This window comes from Drosophila busckii, chromosome 3R (assembly GCF_011750605.1).
Source record: "Drosophila busckii strain San Diego stock center, stock number 13000-0081.31 chromosome 3R, ASM1175060v1, whole genome shotgun sequence".
NCBI lineage: Eukaryota > Metazoa > Arthropoda > Insecta > Diptera > Drosophilidae > Drosophila > Drosophila busckii.
Window position 1 is genome coordinate 19,485,598 of NC_046607.1, and position 15,889 is coordinate 19,501,486.

At 41.8% G+C, this 15,889-nt stretch overlaps 6 protein-coding genes across 12 annotated transcripts; 3 read left to right on the forward strand and 3 right to left on the reverse strand.

The window, feature by feature from the left end:
• Nucleotides 1-28: 28 nt before the first annotated feature.
• Nucleotides 29-8,650, reverse strand: LOC108604252 (AF4/FMR2 family member 4). Of its 7 annotated transcripts, none has more exons than XM_017993636.1 (10): nt 8,344-8,550; nt 5,098-5,280; nt 2,860-3,284; nt 2,557-2,783; nt 2,277-2,500; nt 1,782-1,955; nt 1,603-1,687; nt 1,460-1,541; nt 830-1,407; nt 29-614 (listed from the first exon to the last, which is right to left on the reverse strand). In XM_017993636.1, exons 2-10 carry the CDS (start codon nt 5,255-5,257, stop codon nt 458-460), a joined length of 2,112 nt encoding a protein of 703 aa, XP_017849125.1. In that variant the 5' UTR covers nt 5,258-5,280; nt 8,344-8,550; the 3' UTR covers nt 29-457. The 7 variants fall into 7 exon arrangements, with proteins under 7 accessions (XP_017849125.1, XP_017849126.1, XP_017849123.1 ...); XM_017993637.1 differs by having other exon boundaries at nt 2,557-2,780; nt 8,195-8,550; XM_017993634.1 differs by having other exon boundaries at nt 8,195-8,550.
• A 96-nt stretch (nt 8,651-8,746) lies between these two features.
• On the forward strand, nt 8,747-9,767 carry LOC108604255 (histone RNA hairpin-binding protein). The gene is made up of 2 exons (XM_017993642.1): nt 8,747-9,008; nt 9,064-9,767. The coding sequence occupies exons 1-2, from the start codon at nt 8,847-8,849 to the stop codon at nt 9,613-9,615; spliced, it is 714 nt and encodes a 237-aa protein (XP_017849131.1). The 5' UTR covers nt 8,747-8,846; the 3' UTR covers nt 9,616-9,767.
• Nucleotides 9,768-10,056: 289 nt separating this feature from the next.
• On the forward strand, nt 10,057-11,879 carry LOC108603903 (eukaryotic translation initiation factor 2D). The gene is made up of 2 exons (XM_017993084.1): nt 10,057-10,537; nt 10,594-11,879. Exons 1-2 carry the CDS (start codon nt 10,138-10,140, stop codon nt 11,859-11,861), a joined length of 1,668 nt encoding a protein of 555 aa, XP_017848573.1. The 5' UTR covers nt 10,057-10,137; the 3' UTR covers nt 11,862-11,879.
• A 23-nt stretch (nt 11,880-11,902) lies between these two features.
• LOC108603905 lies at nt 11,903-14,668 on the forward strand. The gene is made up of 3 exons (XM_017993086.1): nt 11,903-11,978; nt 13,650-13,856; nt 13,969-14,668. Exons 2-3 carry the CDS (start codon nt 13,744-13,746, stop codon nt 14,579-14,581), a joined length of 726 nt encoding a protein of 241 aa, XP_017848575.1. The 5' UTR covers nt 11,903-11,978; nt 13,650-13,743; the 3' UTR covers nt 14,582-14,668.
• On the reverse strand, nt 11,986-13,110 carry LOC108603904 (phosphoglycerate mutase 2). The gene is made up of 3 exons (XM_017993085.1): nt 12,936-13,110; nt 12,368-12,865; nt 11,986-12,308 (listed from the first exon to the last, which is right to left on the reverse strand). Exons 1-3 carry the CDS (start codon nt 13,036-13,038, stop codon nt 12,142-12,144), a joined length of 768 nt encoding a protein of 255 aa, XP_017848574.1. The 5' UTR covers nt 13,039-13,110; the 3' UTR covers nt 11,986-12,141.
• A 4-nt stretch (nt 14,669-14,672) lies between the features above and the next one.
• LOC108603906 (GILT-like protein 2) lies at nt 14,673-15,603 on the reverse strand. The gene is made up of 4 exons (XM_017993088.1): nt 15,480-15,603; nt 15,261-15,425; nt 14,914-15,207; nt 14,673-14,853 (listed from the first exon to the last, which is right to left on the reverse strand). Exons 1-4 carry the CDS (start codon nt 15,537-15,539, stop codon nt 14,749-14,751), a joined length of 624 nt encoding a protein of 207 aa, XP_017848577.1. The 5' UTR covers nt 15,540-15,603; the 3' UTR covers nt 14,673-14,748.
• Between the last annotated feature and the right edge of the window lie 286 nt (nt 15,604-15,889).

A 15,889-nucleotide genomic window follows, 5' to 3' on the forward strand; every position in this document is an offset into this window, starting at 1 on the left:
CTTATGGCACCTAATAAATATAACTTTAATGTTTTTATGTATAATACAATGTAGTGCTTACATTTTAAATACACTGCACAACAAAAATTGTAAGAGTTACAATGCTTATATATCCTTTTGATTTGATTTGTTCATTTGGTTAGAGGTACATGATTTACGTAATTAGTTACAATGTCAATGTATTTTTGTCAAAATGTTGAAAGTATATTTAGTAACAAAAGTGTTTTTTTTTTGCTTGTGCGCACTTGATGACAGTTTTGGGCGCAATTAGACTTTGTTAATTTGGCTTTTATGCAAACGTTAATGAATGATAAATAATTTTGAAACAAAATGTGTGCAAATGTCGCCGCTGCGACTGCTTTGTTCGCTATAAATGTGTAACGCGCACAGCGTTTGCCTGCTTTTGGCACTTGGAGCTGTTTACGGCTGGGGCTGGGCCGCAGCCTTTTAGCTAGAACTATAAATCCGTAATGAATCCACCGGCAACGCTGAGCTTGGGATTTGCTGCCGCTGCTGTTGTGCTGTCGCTCCAGTTGGACTGTTGCTGCTGCTGCTGTTGCTGCTGTTGATTAGTAGACACTTGGCTGCTTAGGTCTTTAACCAATTTTTCGAGTCTACAATTTGGGTAAGCAACAATTTTGTAAAAGAGAACAACAAAACGTATGATGAGTGAGATTTAGTTACCGAATTTTGCTTAACTATGATACTTGGTTAATTAGTAAATGTGCTGGAGTAGGGCGCATGCAATGGTGCAAATGGAAGCTTAACAGAAATAAAGCGAGACAAGCATATACTATATACATATAAAGAGAGCATAGACTACACCCACGCTATAATACGCTGATTTGCCTCCTTACGTGCGCTGTTTGCTTCGCTGAGCTCGCGCTTAAGCTGTGCGTTCTCTTTCTTGCGCGGCAGCAGCGGCGGCGGCGTTGACGTTGGCGTCGAAACTGCAGTCAGCTGCTCTGTTAATAAAGCAAATGCAGGCGGCGGCGTCTGTTGTTGCAGCTGCTGCAGCGTTGTGGCAGGCTGAGGCAAACCATTGGTGCGAGATTCGTTGCTGCTGCTGGAATGACGTTTGCTACCCAAGGCGAGCTCATCGTTCTCCACCTGCTGCAGCTCCAGCTCATCATCCTCATCCAGCGATTGCGGCGCTGGCGCCTGATGTACTGTGCCGTAGTGTAAATTAAAGGACTGCGAACGTCGCGGTGCGCCGCTGCCATTGGGAAAAGGCAAAGGCGCCTTGCGCGCATGACGAGCGCGTTCATTTTCATATATAATATCATAGGCCTGACGTTGATTATATAGGCTAGCCAAAGCCTGGCGCAGATATTTGTTTTCCGCTTCCAAATGCGACAGCCGCTTGTTTGTATCCTTGCGCTCCAAGCGCAGCTGCATAACATTGGACTGCAATAATATAAACATTAATAAAGGTAATATAGGAAACAGCTGCGCTTACTTTAAGCTCATCTATGTCACGTAGTATGCGCACATTGCCTTCACTCATGGACCACTGACGCTCCTCCACCATGGATTTGACGCTACAAGTTTGAAAAAAATGCATTTAGTTTATATTTTAAGTTTGGCTTTAGTTAAACTTGCCGATTAAGCAGCGCATCTTCACGCACGCGCGCTGCTTCCTTCACCTCACGCACCACATCCGTCATCATGCCCGGCGTATAGGCGCCTGCAAAAGAAATCGCAATACAGCACAGATTTGTGGCATTAGCTTAAGCTTACACCATGAATTTGTTAGCTTAGCTTTGCTTTTTTTGTTGTACCTGAATGAAAAGTGGGCGCCGGACTGTGTGTGCCAGCGCCATAGGCGCCGCCAAATACCATTGGTTGACTTTGTGTGCTTAATCCGCTCAAGCTATCTCTACGGTGCCGCATGCCACCGCCACCAGCCCAGAGCTGGCCAGCATTGGGTGCGTGCTTCAAAGCTTCAATATCAACTGTGTGTGTGTGTGTGTATGGGTGTGTGTAAAAGTGTGCAAATATATGTAGAGTAGAGATACATAGGGTAGGCGAAAAAAGAAACAAAAGTAGAAATACACAAGCATTAAAATTAAAAACAAATACAGTGAACGCTGGCTAAAGCGCATGCTAAGCCACTTTAGCGCGCGTTTACTGTACATATAACACATAAACAAAGAAATATAAAACAGCGTGTAAATACAAATTTAGCCTCAGTTAGAAACATAGTAGAAGAGCAAAGTACAAATTAACGCATTTACAACGACTGTTTAGGGGGATTATCCAAGCAGCCCACGCACCTTTGGTTTCATGCAAATTGCGACATATTTTGGAGTTGGTTTCATGCAGCAAATTAATCTGTTCCATCAAAGCGGCAAAGAATTTGTTTTGCTGCTCCGTTTCATTACCGCTGCCATTCACATTGCTCGTGCCATTGCCATTGCGACTTTGTGGCGTTTGTTGTCCACTCAGCTTGGAGTCGTTATCCGATGGATTTAGCAGGCAAGGATCGCTAAAGCGAAAGCTGCATATACAAATATTAGTTGCTGTCTATATATGGAAGTGCTAGCTGCAGCTTACCCGCGACTCATGTTCACATTGCTGCCGCTGCCATCCAGCACATCCGTTGAGTTCTGCTCCGAGCTGGCGCCATAGTTGCCAGCCAGCATATTAACGATGGGCGGCAGACTGGCAAAGTCCTGAGTGCCATCAGCAGGCGCGCTCATGCCAAAGTTTAGGCCATAGTTATTGCTTTGCGGTGGAAATAGCATCGGATAGCGATAGCTCAAGGGCTGTTGTGGGTGCTGCTGCAAGAGAATGGAAAAAACAATTAACATGCCAAACTCTTGCGCATAATTTCGCGTGTTAATGACAAACACTCACGCGTTGTATGCCCAAGCTAAAGGGCGTGCCAGCGCTCATGCTATAAGGCTGCGAATTGGAACGCATAAGTAACTGCTGCTGCTGTTGTTGTTGCTGCTGCTGCTGCTGTTGTTGCTGTTGCGCCGCTGCTGCTGCTGCTGTTACAAACAGCGCTTGCTGCTTGTTTGCTGCTGCTGTTGTGGGTTGAAAGTCCAAAAATTCTGAAGAGCTGGAGAGCTGTGCGCTGTTTGCATCACGCAGACAACTTTCTAGCCATGCATCCAAATGATCCTTGGAATATTGCTCACGATTGCTGTTGCCGTTGTTGCTGCTGCTGCTTTTGTTTTTATTGCTAGGCAATGTTGCAGTCGTTGTTGTTGCTGCTGCTGCTGTAGCCTGCGCAGCGTTGCGTGATTTTAGCTTCTTGCGTTTGGTGGCATCCACAGCTAAAAGCAAAAATATTTTTATTAACAATTTTATACGCACTGTTGTCTCGCATTGCAAAAACTCAAATGACTCATTGACTCGAGTGGCTTTCAGCTTCAAGCACAAATATGTCGCGATTCGCATTTCGCATTCTCAAAACGAGTTTCGCGAGCGGCGCGCCGCTGCGCTCAGTTTACTTGACTTGACTTCATTTATTTATTGTCAAACAAATTATTTAAATTTGTATGTTGCAATTACAGTGGAAATTGCAAACAAATATCTTGCATAGCTTGAGAGCTGAACCGCTTCACATTAAATGTACTTTGTATATATAGAAAATTGGAAACTCTTGCGCAGTCATTGGCGTCTCAGTCGCCGCCGCCGCTTGTGGTTATGACTTGTAATCGGTTCTGCCTTAGGGCGCTTCGCTTCGTATTAAATTTAGCAAGACACACGTTGTTGCAAGCTGCTGATCATAAACAGGGGCGTCAACATATTTCGCTTTTGGCAAACAGGGTGGCCATGAGCATGAGGGTGTGCTATAAATAGACGCAGACGTCCATTAAAAACGGATGTGGCAGCAAACAAGGAGCAGCAGCTCGTAACAGCAGTGCCACACTAATGAAATTAGTCAGTCGGTGGTGGTTAAAACTCATAAAAACTAAAGATAGGGTAACCACATGTAGCTCCATTTATAAGGGCAGATGTCTAAATTAGTGAAAGGAAATTTCTAGAGAGACTTAGCGAAAGAGTCAATAGAGATCTTCAAACACTTAAAGTCTAAATGGAATAATATTAGAATTTAAAGTGCTTTTTAAGCGAATATTTTGGTTGGTTTAGTTGGAAAAATTTAGGAAACAATTAATTAAAGCTAAGTATTAAATCTTTCTAGACGAATAATCCATAAAGAATCATGTGGAAAGCTTTCTCACTATAAGAAGAACATTGAATATAAATTCTGGAATTACAACCTATCTAATTGCTTTGCTTCCTTAACTGCTATTTTGCAATTGAATTAATTAAAGTTTAATTTTAGCATTAGCCTGACTAGGTATCCATTGCCTACACGTAATACCGTTTACACCCTAGATTTGAATCTAGTTTAAATACTCATTAAGTTCATTGTTCCACAAATCGCTTAGCCAATTTCAATGCCACAGATATCGCGTGTATAGATTTCATAACAGTGCGCTACCCAAAAAAATTAAATCAATCACTGACCGTGAACTTAGCTTATAAAACAGATGAGAGGAGAGAGCGAGAGTAAGAGAGAGAGGAACAGCTGGCACGACATGCACTAAAATATCAGATGCTGTTGCTATAAATTAGTTTATAGCTAAGCAAGCGAGTATTTGTTTATTTTAAAAGTAATGCTAATTTGCAATGTTATGCAAGTCTGAGAAATTGCTTTACAACAAATTGTGCTGTAGTTTAAAATTAAACAGACTGCATGATTATGCAAATATCATAAATTTAAGACGCGGCCTGGGAACAAGATTATTAGCAACAATAAGCAAACTGTGTTTTAAATTTGAATAAATTAAATTATCTATGAATGGGAGATTTGTTTGCTTTTTGCTTTTACTATGATGTAATTCAATTTGCATTAATTTAAAAGCTTTTGAGCCGCGCTGTCTATATAATTATAGAAAGGCTGTTAAGTTAGCAAGTTGCAGTTGTCATTCTTGCCACATTAGTTGCACGTCTTGTCTGCTGCTAATCTGCGCCACATCGCGTGGGTTTTAGTCTTAAGTGTGGTGCTAAATTAACAGCATTTAGTGCTTTGACTTTTCTTTTTCTTTGTGACGCACTCAAGCGCAACTTGCAACTTACCTCTTTGTGTGCTTGCCACGCCCGCAACATTGCCATTCTTGCTGGAACTTGTGGCAACAATGTCCATGCCGTTGTTGTTGTTGCTCTCTGCCAAGTCAGCGCCAGCGACAGCGCCGCCATTCGTGTTGATCTCCGTCTCCGTCTGCGTTGTGGTTGTCATTGCTATGCAAAAAATTGAGACACCTGTGAAATGAAAATGAAAAAAAAAAGTTACAAAGGCAGTCAAGAATTTGTTATTTAAGACAAGCGCGCTCGGCTCTCCCCCAACTTGTTGGCACTCGAGCGTGAAAAACTTTGCCAAACAATAAAAAAAAAGTAAGACAAAAGGCAGGCTTCAACTTGCGGCACGTACGTACGTGCAACATCAGGAAACACCTGTCTATTTTCTTTTTTTGCTGCACAAACATTTTATTGATGCTAAGTAAAAAGGTTGCAACTATTGTAACTAAGAGACAATTGCTGCTGCTCAAGGGTGGCAAAGTGCAACTTGAGTGTGGCAAGCAGTTAACAAATTATAGAAAGCAGCTCATGAATTATTATAAATGTATAAAATGTATAAAGAATTTTAAAAGCATACAAATTAACTTTTAACTGAAGAGTTTTTATTAAACATAAAAAATTTGTTAACACACACACATGTGCAATTTGCTTTGGTATTGTGTGCATCATTAGCTTAATGATTTTAACTGCATTTATGCTTTTTGCCTGAGAAAGTTTTGCCGGCCAGCAGCAGCAGCAGCAGAGAAACATTTGGTGCGGTCATTAAGAGTTGAATGCTTGACTTGTTTTAATGTAGCCTACGCCACTTATGACAGCATAATTGCAAAGCCGTTAGCTGCGCTTAAAAATTTACATATGCATAGCCGTAGACATACAAGCGGCAGTGTAAAAAGAATTTAGAGAGCCCGAGAGCTTGGCTGCCACGCTTTAGCGCTTCGCTAGCGGCAATTATGCGGCAACAAAGTGCAAGATACATTTGTACTTAGTTAACATGTGTGTGCCCCAAAAAAAAAAAGCAACAAAACCAAAAAGAGCTTGCAACAAAGGCAGCAAAGTGAGCGCAACGAAAGTCAAACAAACGCTACGCTTGTAGCTCACAGATACAAAAGATTGTCGTTGTGTGTGGGAGTCAATGCCAAAAAAGACAAATTAAAAAACCAAAAGATAGCGAGCGAAAGAGAGAGATAGCAACGGCACATTTGCCTATTAGATACACAACAAGTATCTATAAAATACACAGCAAAGTACTAGCTGTATCTGCAACTGTGTATATGTATCTACAGCTCTGTATAAACGCTAACGAGCGCAAAAGCTGACTTTGCCATGAATGATGTTGTTTATACACACACACACATACTTATAGTTTGTTTGTATTTGTTGTAATTTTTGCTGCTATAAACAGTCGCGTCTGAAAGGCCTTGCCACTGCCACTTCATCATCAAGTTGAAAGTGAATTAAGTTTTTGCTTTTCTTTTCGGGGCGCACTGCGCTGAGCCAGCGAAAGGCGCAACAGCAGTGTGTATTAGTATTAGTGCAAAAATATTTATGCCATATCATATAATGATAAACGCAAGCCAAATGCCTTTCAATGATATAAATAAATAATAGACGTGAGCGCACAACAGCAACAGCAACAACAACAATGAAGTGCGTCAGGCAATTAATATTTTTGCAATTAAAATGGCAATTATTGTTGTCAGTAGCAAGTCAATTAAACACTTATTGAATTACCCTAGAGATTGTGGGGCATAGCACTTGAAATGTTTAATAACATTGCAAATTTCTATTAACAAATTGGTAGTGTATCTAAAAGTTCAGTTTGCTGTCTGCTTTCGACTGTCCACTTAGCTAATCTTATCTTCTAAGAACGTGCACTTGAGTTTCTTATAAATTAAACTTACTAACTAAAAGCGCATTGTATATTAAAGTTGAAGCTCATGACCGCACTTGCCCAAATTAACACCTAAACAACAAGAAGAAGAAAAGCTTTAAAGCCTCAGTTTAGGTTTATTGCTTTTGGGCTTGTCTTTTTTGTTAGCTTTTGCATTGGCCCTGATTGCTTGCACACAAGTCGGAAAGTCGCAAAAGCTATAAAAAACAACAAATAATTTAGGTGTTTTCATTTCAAGTTCTAGGCTATTGACATGTTGCCAAGAAAAAAAACAACGCCGCATGTCGTTAAGGAAAAGCGACCAAAGTACAAAAGAAAACAACAACAGCAAGAAAAATAGAAAAAGATAATGCTTAGAGATAATGAAGTTTGAACGTGCACAATATCTTGCGCCAATTGTTTGTTGTTGTTGTTGTTGTGGCATCCAAATAAAAAGAAAACAGCAGCGAACTGGTTTGACTCAAATGTTTCAGGGACAAGACAAATCTCTCTCTGTCTCTGTCTCTGTCTCGGTCGCTGTATTGACCTTTCCCATACAATGAATTTTAATGACACTATTAAAAAGCAAACTGAGTAAAGTTGGTAGCAACGGCTACAACTCCAAAATAGCCGGACGCGATCAATGACTAAATGGCAGCCAACACACACACGCACACATACACTTCCACACATATATGTACGTGGCCAAGTGGCAGCCATTTGGTTTGTTGACCCACGTCTAAGAGCACTCAATAAATTGAAGAAAATGAATGAAAAGCAAACCGACAGCAGAAGAATTATCTAAGTGTGTGTGTGTGTGTCTGAGCAATGACCAAAGCCAAGGAGTTGCGCACACACACACACACTTACATTTGTATGCACAGACAGCGCGGTCACATGAGGCGCATTTACTCTGTGAGTAGAGATAACTAACGAAATGTATTACTCTCACGCTCGCCAGCTTGCAAGACAAACGACAAGAGACACACACACACACATGCACACGTACACGCGCTTAAAATGAAAAGCGAAATGCGTCCCCGCGCTTCGTGGAGGCGTCACTGGTTAGCTAAAGCAGCTGTCTATGTTAGTTGCCGTTGTTGTTGCGCCTGCACGAGCTTGAATTGAAAATGCTTTTGTTTTTATGCTCGCACACCAAAACACACATTTCTCAAGGTTTCTGTGCACAATACAAATAATTTATTGCTAATTAATAAAGTTACCTACGCGTTACGAGCGCCGCACAATTGGAGCAGCAATTGGTCTGCAGTAGTATTGGTTATACGTAGTTGGAAGTAAGCTTATTACGCTTGCACTTTGCTTTCGTTGCTAATTTGCATTAATAATCGAATCTATCAATTTGCACACACACTTACACTAAGGCACAAATTCACGCGTCACGCATATGTACGTTTTGTATTGAATTTTTCAGCGGCCTATTCCGGCAGGTGCTGCGCTTTTGTTGTTGCTTTATTAGTGCAAAAATTCTTTAACATAAACACCCACTATGCGCAACAACAAATAACGCGAGCGTTTTTTCGGCAAACAACCGTCATAAACGAAGCTGAGAATCAAACTGAGTCCACAAGATAAAGCTTGAACAAACGAATCCACAAGATAAACTGAAATAGAGACGAACGAATATCAGCTGAGCGGCAACGCTACAGTGTGACCATATTGCAAGCAACCGAACTTATCGTTATCGACATGTGCTGCTCGATTCACTTGTACGATTACCGATCTCGTTAGCCACTTTTTGCCGCCGAAACATAAGAAAGAAGTAAAGAAAACGCCAAGCTAGCTGTGAACTAACAACAAACAGCAAAGTAAATATTGTAGCGAGCAAAACAAAGTGCTAATAACAAATTTGTTGTATATTATGCTGTGTGAAGAGCAACTAATGTCTGTGGATAGCAATACACCTTGCAAAAAAGGCTCGGGCAGCCTAAATTCCTCTAGTTCATCCATGTCGCTGGACGTCAAGCCTGTGCTAAATAGTTGGGCACAAGAAGTGCGCGCGGAGTTTGGGCATAGCGATGAGGTAAGACTAAGGCTTCAACTAAATAAAGTGCTATATTAAAAGCGGCTGTTTTCAGGCTTCTTCATCTGTTAATAGCAGCCGTGAAATTGCCTTGGAGTTCTTAGATGACAGCAACGAGAAAAAATTTGAGCGTCTGGTTAAGGCAGAAAAACTCAAGACGCCTTTTAAGCGGCGTCACTCACTAACGCCACCCACACAAAGCAATGAAAACAGCCGCAGCAACAGTCCTAACAGTAGCGAAACTTCAGAGGACATCTCGCATCACAAGAAAGCGTTTAAGATTAAGGATGAGAAACGTGTGCGTCACAATAGCTACACATCATCTACCTCGTCTTCCTCTTCCTACGTGGAAGCTGATCCCGCTGTGCTCTCGCGTCGCCAGAAGCAAATCGATTACGGCAAGAATACCGCTGCCTATGAACGTTATGTAGAAACGGTGAACAGGAATGAACGCACTAAGGAGCATCCGCGTACGCCCAACAAGCTGGGCAAGTACAGCCGTCGTGCCTTTGATGGTTTGGTTAAGATCTGGCGTAAGCAATTGCATTACTATGATCCGCCAACAGCTGCTAAAGATGAAGTAGACAGCGATTCGGACTCTGATTAACTGAATGCATCATATATCTCAACAACAGGGCGGGCTTACTATGGCGGGGCTTACATACAAAGTACATAAGACGATGGTACAAGAATTGAGCAATGTTGAAGTTGATTGCAAATATTATATTTTTCTCTACTGCTTTTTAGTATGTTATGTTAACATAATAAAAGTTTAATAAATAATGCGTCGTTCTTAATTTAGAAAAATATTGAAAATAATGTTTTTATATTGACTTGGAGTTTTTCTTAGCTAAATTTAGCTATTTGTTGGTTGGGTTTTCTTAAGCAAGACAGGCTACAAACATAAATATTTGTTTAAATAATATACAAAGCTAATACTATTCATGTAAAAGTTATTAATTTTCAATAACATTTTTAAAAATACTAATGTTAGGCTTTTTTTGCATGTGTGTGTGAGCGCATCAGCTGTTTTAGTGTGACTTGGCGTCTATTGTGAACGTCCGCTGGCAGTTTTTTTTATATTATTTCATTTTGGCATTTCTTTTTGTTGCAAAAAAATTTAAAACACATGTTTCTCAAACCTTATAGACTGAAGAGCAGCGCTGCGCTCAAGGGTTCGGAGGTAAAGAAGCTGCGCGCTCGTTTGGAGTTGGCTTTTCCACATATATCGGCGGAGCAATTGTTACCGGCAAAAGCAAATGTGACGCAGCTGAAGATACTCACACATGGCGGCGTGGCGAGCGTTGTTTACTGCGTGGACAAGCAGCCCATGTACTTTGAGCTGGATGGTGGACAGCTAGTGCCCACGCTATACGCATTGTGGTCAACGCGGGAGCTGCTGCCGTATTTCACAACGCACGAGGGCGTGCTGCCCAAGCTGACAAATGGCGCGGATTTAATGCTGCCAGGCGTGGTGCCGCTGGGCGTGGGATTAAGCATGTATGGACACTACAAAAAGAATCAGCTGAGTAAGTTTTTTATATTAAATTAAACATAAATCTCATTTTCCTCTGTTCATTGGCAGTTGCTGTTAATTTGACCAACAACAATGCAGCCATAGGCGTCGGTCAGCTGGCGCGTGCCAGCGATGAGCTGTATATGTGTGGTGGACATGGTGTGGCTGTCAAAATGCTGCATATATTTGGCGACAAGCTGTGGTCACATGAGCCCAGCATGCTGCAGCAGCTGCCCATGCTTAAAACCAAACCCTTAAGCAGCGAAGACTTTCCCGCCTTGGGTGCGGCACCAACTAAAGCGCCCAAGCCTGTGACACCAGAGCTGCTGCCGCCACCAACTGAGACAGTAGAAGACTGGGAGGAGTTGGAGTCCAGCACAGCTGCAATCACACTTGAAGAGCCAGTAGAAGACCCCACAGCTGCGGCAGAAACAATTTTAAAAAATGCCTTCTTAACTGCTCTCAAGCATCATGGCAAGAAGCTGCCTTTACCCCTGTTGACCAGCAACTTTTATCGCCTTTATGTGGTTACGGAAGCAGCAGAGCCCATTGACCTGAAGAAAACGCGCTACAAGAAGCTCTCCAACTTCCTGGCTGAAATGGTGGATCAAGGCTTTATAGTGGTGCGCGAGGAAACCAAAGGCGTGGATAAAATTATGTCTGTGGATCTGGAACATCCAGAGCTTGTCAACTTTATAACAGATGTCAAAAAGGGCGAAGTCAGCGGCGGAAATGCAGAGACGCCACTCTTCCACTCCGAGCTCAAGGAGATGTATATAGTATCCGATGCCACCGCTGCATTCTTCACCAAAATGAACTTTAAACGCGGCGAGGGCATCCCTGTGGCGCAGCTTAAGAAGATTGTGCGCGAGTATATGAGCAAACACAATCTGCTGGATGTGCAGACCAAGCTGGTCAAACCGGATGAAGTGCTGTTGGAGCTCTACGGCGACAGGCAGTGCAGCTTGAGTGAAGCTACCACATTGATAGCCAGCAAAATGGAGCATTCGTATCAAATGTGCAGCGGCAAAGACACCAGCGGCAAACCTCAAATACAAATGTCGCTGGCAACACGCTCGGGCAACAAGAAGGTCACCTTGGTTAGCAATATTGAAGCCTATGGCATCATTATGGCAGAGCTTATAAAGCTGTGCAAGCAGGGCGCCGCTGCCAGCACTAGTATTGTGAAACTGCCTCACCAAAAGCACGAACAGCTTCAAGTGCAGGGAAACCAGGTGCGCTTTATCTATACGCTGCTCACAGAGACCTACAAAGTGCCTCCCAAATGTATATTGGGCTTAGAGTTGGCCAAGGATGGCAAGAAAAAGAAAAAGTAAATAATCCTTATAATTGACATTAAATGTTGGCGTTTGATTGTTGAACTATGAGTGCTCCAGACTTGATTCATTTGGCTCCCAGTAAATCAGCAAACTAACTTGTGTTTTCTTTTAACAGTGAGTATTCCTTTTAAATAAATTATTTATTAACGGTAGTTTGTGGGATTTCAAGCCTATAACGCTACATTAAAGACAACAACGATGCAGAAGGGAATAGCAGCAGCTTCAAGCTGTTGTATATTGTGCCACTGGACATGACTTTCTGATAAACAGTCGGCATTTACTTTGCCTTGCCCTGAGCAGCAACAGCTTCCATAGCCTTCCTTACAGTCTCCTCATCGCCGAGGAACTGCATGGACACCACTGGCTTGAAGTTCTCATCCAGCTCATAGACAAAAGGTATGCCAGTGGGCAGATTCAAAGCCATAATGGCATCCTCAGAGAGATCTGCAAAGAGTATGTTTAGTCTAGCAACAAATACAGGCTTAAATCATAGCGTTACTCACTATCTAAATGCTTGACAATGCCGCGCAGACTGTTGCCGTGAGCTGCAATCAGTATGCGCTTGCCCTCCTTCATCTGTGGAATGATGACATCGTTCCAGTACGGCAGTGTACGCTCAATGGTCAGCTTGAGTGACTCGAACATTGGGAACTCTTCCGGCTTGGGGCCATCCTTATAGCGAGGATCCTTGACAATGTTGTCATAATAGGCATGGCCAGGTTCCATTGGAGGTGGTGGTGTATCGAAGCTGCGACGCCAGATTTGCACCTGCTCCTCACCATACTTGGCTGCCGTCTCCGCCTTATTCAGACCGGTCAGGCCACCATAGTGACGCTCATTCAAACGCCAGGTCTTCTGGATGGGTATCTCCTTGTGACCGCTGGCCTTCAGTATGTTGGCCAAAGTCACCTGTGCGCGCGTTAGCACCGAAGTGTGTGCCACATCGAATTCCAGGCCAGCATCTTTAACAGCTTTGCCCGCAGCTTGTGCCTCTTCCTGGCCTGTTTATATACATACACACATAATCAATGATTTGATAAGAGCTTGTTTTTTTTTCTTGTTTTTGTTTACCCTTTTCGCTCAGATTGGCGTCAAACCAGCCGCAAAATTGGTTCTTCTGATTCCACTCGGACTCGCCATGGCGTACCATAACAATCTTATATTTGCCACCCATATTTGCTGCTTTGATTAGTTTGCGAAAAATTGTGTTAGACTCTCGGCGCGGCGCTCTTAGCACTGTCGCTTTTCTTTTGGATTATGTATGACCTACACGGGCGCCAAACAAGGTCGTAGTTGTCAAATGCGAAAATCAACTCTACCACCCCCTCAATTGATAACATGAAGTTAGCTGGGCTGCCTTTGGCGGGATTATTTGAAAAAGGCAATGAAGATGAGTTAGAAGCTTTTAAAATGAACTATTGACATTTACATTTCAAGTAAAATACATTTAAATATATACACTTATCAGCATTCATTAAAAGTAAAGGGTTACGCTGCCTTTTTGATTAGAATTAATTGTGTTACGTACTCAGCTGTTACGTTGTATTTAGCTACGTAAAGTTGGCTGCGCTGCTTAAGGCGCGTATGTTTGAAAAGTTTAAAGCTCTTGCCAAACATTATTAGAAAGCAAATTTAGTATATTTAATTTTTGATATTGTACAAAAATAAGCTGTTACTTTATCAATTTCATTAAATAAACTTTCGCTGCGTATTTTTCAAACGAATTGCGTTAACGTTCTACCATAACATAGTTAGCTTGCAGCCCTGCGTTTGTTTTTGCAACAGGTGGACAGTCCTAGAGTGCTGGTGGCTAGAAGAAGAATATAAGCAAAACATTGTTGCATTTGGTTTGTTGATAAGAACATTTATTAATTAAAAAATGGACAGCAAGGCGGAACAAGTTGATGCACGCTGTAGCTGGACGCGAGTAGCTGGACAGGAGCTAGGCCAACTGGTGGCGACTCGCATATCCGAGGAAGATGTATTTGAAAAGTAAGACAAAGAAGTTCCTTTGTACACACGCCCAAACAGGTTTACTTATTGCAATTGTATACATATATAAACTGTCAGGCAATGACATTAATAAAAATTTGTTTAAACTTAGACCCGACTTGGACGATGTGGTAAATGAGGAACGCGCTGTGTTATTTTCCAATAATGAAGGCCCTACTGTGCCATGCGAGCTACAATTTCAAATCTTGCCGCGCTTTAAAATAGCGGCCATTACGCTAGTTTGCAGCACATCCAAAGTGGAAATATTCGTAGGACCAAGCCAGGAGTATTTGGAAACCAAGCATGGTACTGCTGTGGAGCCAGATGACAGTGATGTGCCAATTAGACCTTATCGCTATGATGTAGAAATTGATCGTTCCGGCATAGCAGACATTACACTAAAGCTACTAACGTCGGCTAAAGAGATTTGCGTGTTTGGTACTATGTTGCATATAGCACCTAATCCCAATGGCATTACTACACAGCTGCAGAAACCCATTAACATAGCAAGAATGCAGGAACTGCTGCAGAAAGGTGGCTTACAAAGCAAGCAAGATAATGATCTCATGTTAGAGAAGTTCGTGTCGCTAAAGAATAATATTAATGATCTGCATGATAAGCTGGAGCTGCTTGAGAAATCTATTGCTAAAAGACTGGATGACTTTGAAGCTAAGCAAGCTGCAAAGCTGGATAGAATTTTGGAGCTGCTGCAGCAAAAGATGTGAGCGTGGATTTATGTATCTAATTAAAATATTTTTATTTTTTCGAATACTACGTTTAAATTTTAAAATTGTTTGACAATTGTTTATTGTACGGCATGTAATGTATATTAATATGTAAATATTTTAAATTGAATTAGTTGATAAGAAAGTATAATTTGTGTAAACATTGATTACGCGCAGTTCGGTAGCTTCTTGTCAAACTTTGTTTCATATTTAGCGCAAAAGGCAGCATCAAAATTTTCCGATATATACTCCTGCTCCTGATCATTGTAAACCTAAGTAAGTGTTTAAGCTTGAGTTACAATTGCTTAATGCTTTAAGCTACACCTACTTACATTGTCTATAGCTACTGCTGGCACACCTGAATGCGGCACCCTATTTGTTGCCACGGCATATTTTTGCAAAATATCATCAACGCTGCGGCTCTTTTTACAATCCTTAACAGCAGTAACGTTAATATTGTAACGATCTGCACACTTGTCAAGCTTATTCTTGCGACTGCGCATCATGCAGGCTATAAGCTTCAAGGACTCGATGACATCGTGATGCTCTAGAATACAAGCATGCCAGGCATTCAACTCGCATTCATCCACGCCATGCTGGCAAGCAACATTGCCCGCCTCGTTCTCCTAAACACAAACATAGTTTAAAGCTTGCGCTTATAATTGTTATAAACTTTTACCCTGGCATTGCCATAGGGCACTAGCGTTAGTTCCGTATAAGGCAAACGATCCTGGCGTATCATTGCAGGATTCAGTTGCTCCGTAACAAATTGCATGCAATATGGACAAAGCGCTTCATAGTAAAGTGTTATGGGCAGCTTGTCATTGACCTTAGCACGATGACGCTATAACAATTTAATATTTATATATGCATACCATCTGATAAGTAGTGCACTTACCCTGGCATTTATTTCCAGCATGCCAGCCAGCAGCAGCAGATAGCAAATGCAATACTTCATAGCAAATAAAATTTTTACTTGCTGCCTTCAACGCCAGCTTGACACTGAACCCAACAAACGAAAAATCCAAATCCACAGATTTATAATCAGACGCTCGTTTCGTTAATTGTAAATGTGTATTATTTGTATGACTTTGTGTGTTTGCTAGCGCAGTGGGGGTTGCTGGCTCTGGTCATTGTCTTCAGTCTCAAGCCTCTAAATTAGTCTGCTGAATTGACTGCAACTATGCTATACACTTTTTAGTTCCGCATTTTATGTTAAAAATGTAAAACAGGCATGTAGTGTAACTGTCTGTCGGCTATAGCCTAATATTCATATCATGTATACGCGTCTAATCGGGCAAAACTATC

Bases quoted from the DNA above. Each gene is read 5' to 3' on its own strand.
- LOC108603905 (XM_017993086.1), top strand. From the start codon at position 13,744: ATGGACAGCAAGGCGGAACAAGTTGATGCACGCTGTAGCTGGACGCGA. The intron at 13,857-13,968 runs GTAAGACAAAGA...GTTTAAACTTAG, and splicing joins GAGGAAGATGTATTTGAAAA to ACCCGACTTGGACGATGTGG.
- LOC108604252 (XM_017993636.1), bottom strand. From the start codon at position 5,257: ATGACAACCACAACGCAGACGGAGACGGAGATCAACACGAATGGCGGC. The intron at 2,784-2,859 runs GTGAGTGTTTGT...ATTCTCTTGCAG, and splicing joins TTAGCTTGGGCATACAACGC to CAGCACCCACAACAGCCCTT. The intron at 2,501-2,556 runs GTAAGCTGCAGC...TTGTATATGCAG, and splicing joins AATGTGAACATGAGTCGCGG to CTTTCGCTTTAGCGATCCTT.
- LOC108603903 (XM_017993084.1), top strand. From the start codon at position 10,138: ATGTTTCTCAAACCTTATAGACTGAAGAGCAGCGCTGCGCTCAAGGGT. The intron at 10,538-10,593 runs GTAAGTTTTTTA...GTTCATTGGCAG, and splicing joins CTACAAAAAGAATCAGCTGA to TTGCTGTTAATTTGACCAAC.
- LOC108603904 (XM_017993085.1), bottom strand. From the start codon at position 13,038: ATGGGTGGCAAATATAAGATTGTTATGGTACGCCATGGCGAGTCCGAG. The intron at 12,866-12,935 runs GTAAACAAAAAC...GTATATAAACAG, and splicing joins CGCCAATCTGAGCGAAAAGG to GCCAGGAAGAGGCACAAGCT. The intron at 12,309-12,367 runs GTGAGTAACGCT...TACTCTTTGCAG, and splicing joins CATTGTCAAGCATTTAGATA to ATCTCTCTGAGGATGCCATT.
- LOC108603906 (XM_017993088.1), bottom strand. From the start codon at position 15,539: ATGAAGTATTGCATTTGCTATCTGCTGCTGCTGGCTGGCATGCTGGAA. The intron at 15,208-15,260 runs GTAAAAGTTTAT...GTTTGTGTTTAG, and splicing joins TGCCCTATGGCAATGCCAGG to GAGAACGAGGCGGGCAATGT. The intron at 14,854-14,913 runs GTAAGTAGGTGT...ACACTTACTTAG, and splicing joins CAGCAGTAGCTATAGACAAT to GTTTACAATGATCAGGAGCA.
- LOC108604255 (XM_017993642.1), top strand. From the start codon at position 8,847: ATGCTGTGTGAAGAGCAACTAATGTCTGTGGATAGCAATACACCTTGC. The intron at 9,009-9,063 runs GTAAGACTAAGG...GGCTGTTTTCAG, and splicing joins AGTTTGGGCATAGCGATGAG to GCTTCTTCATCTGTTAATAG.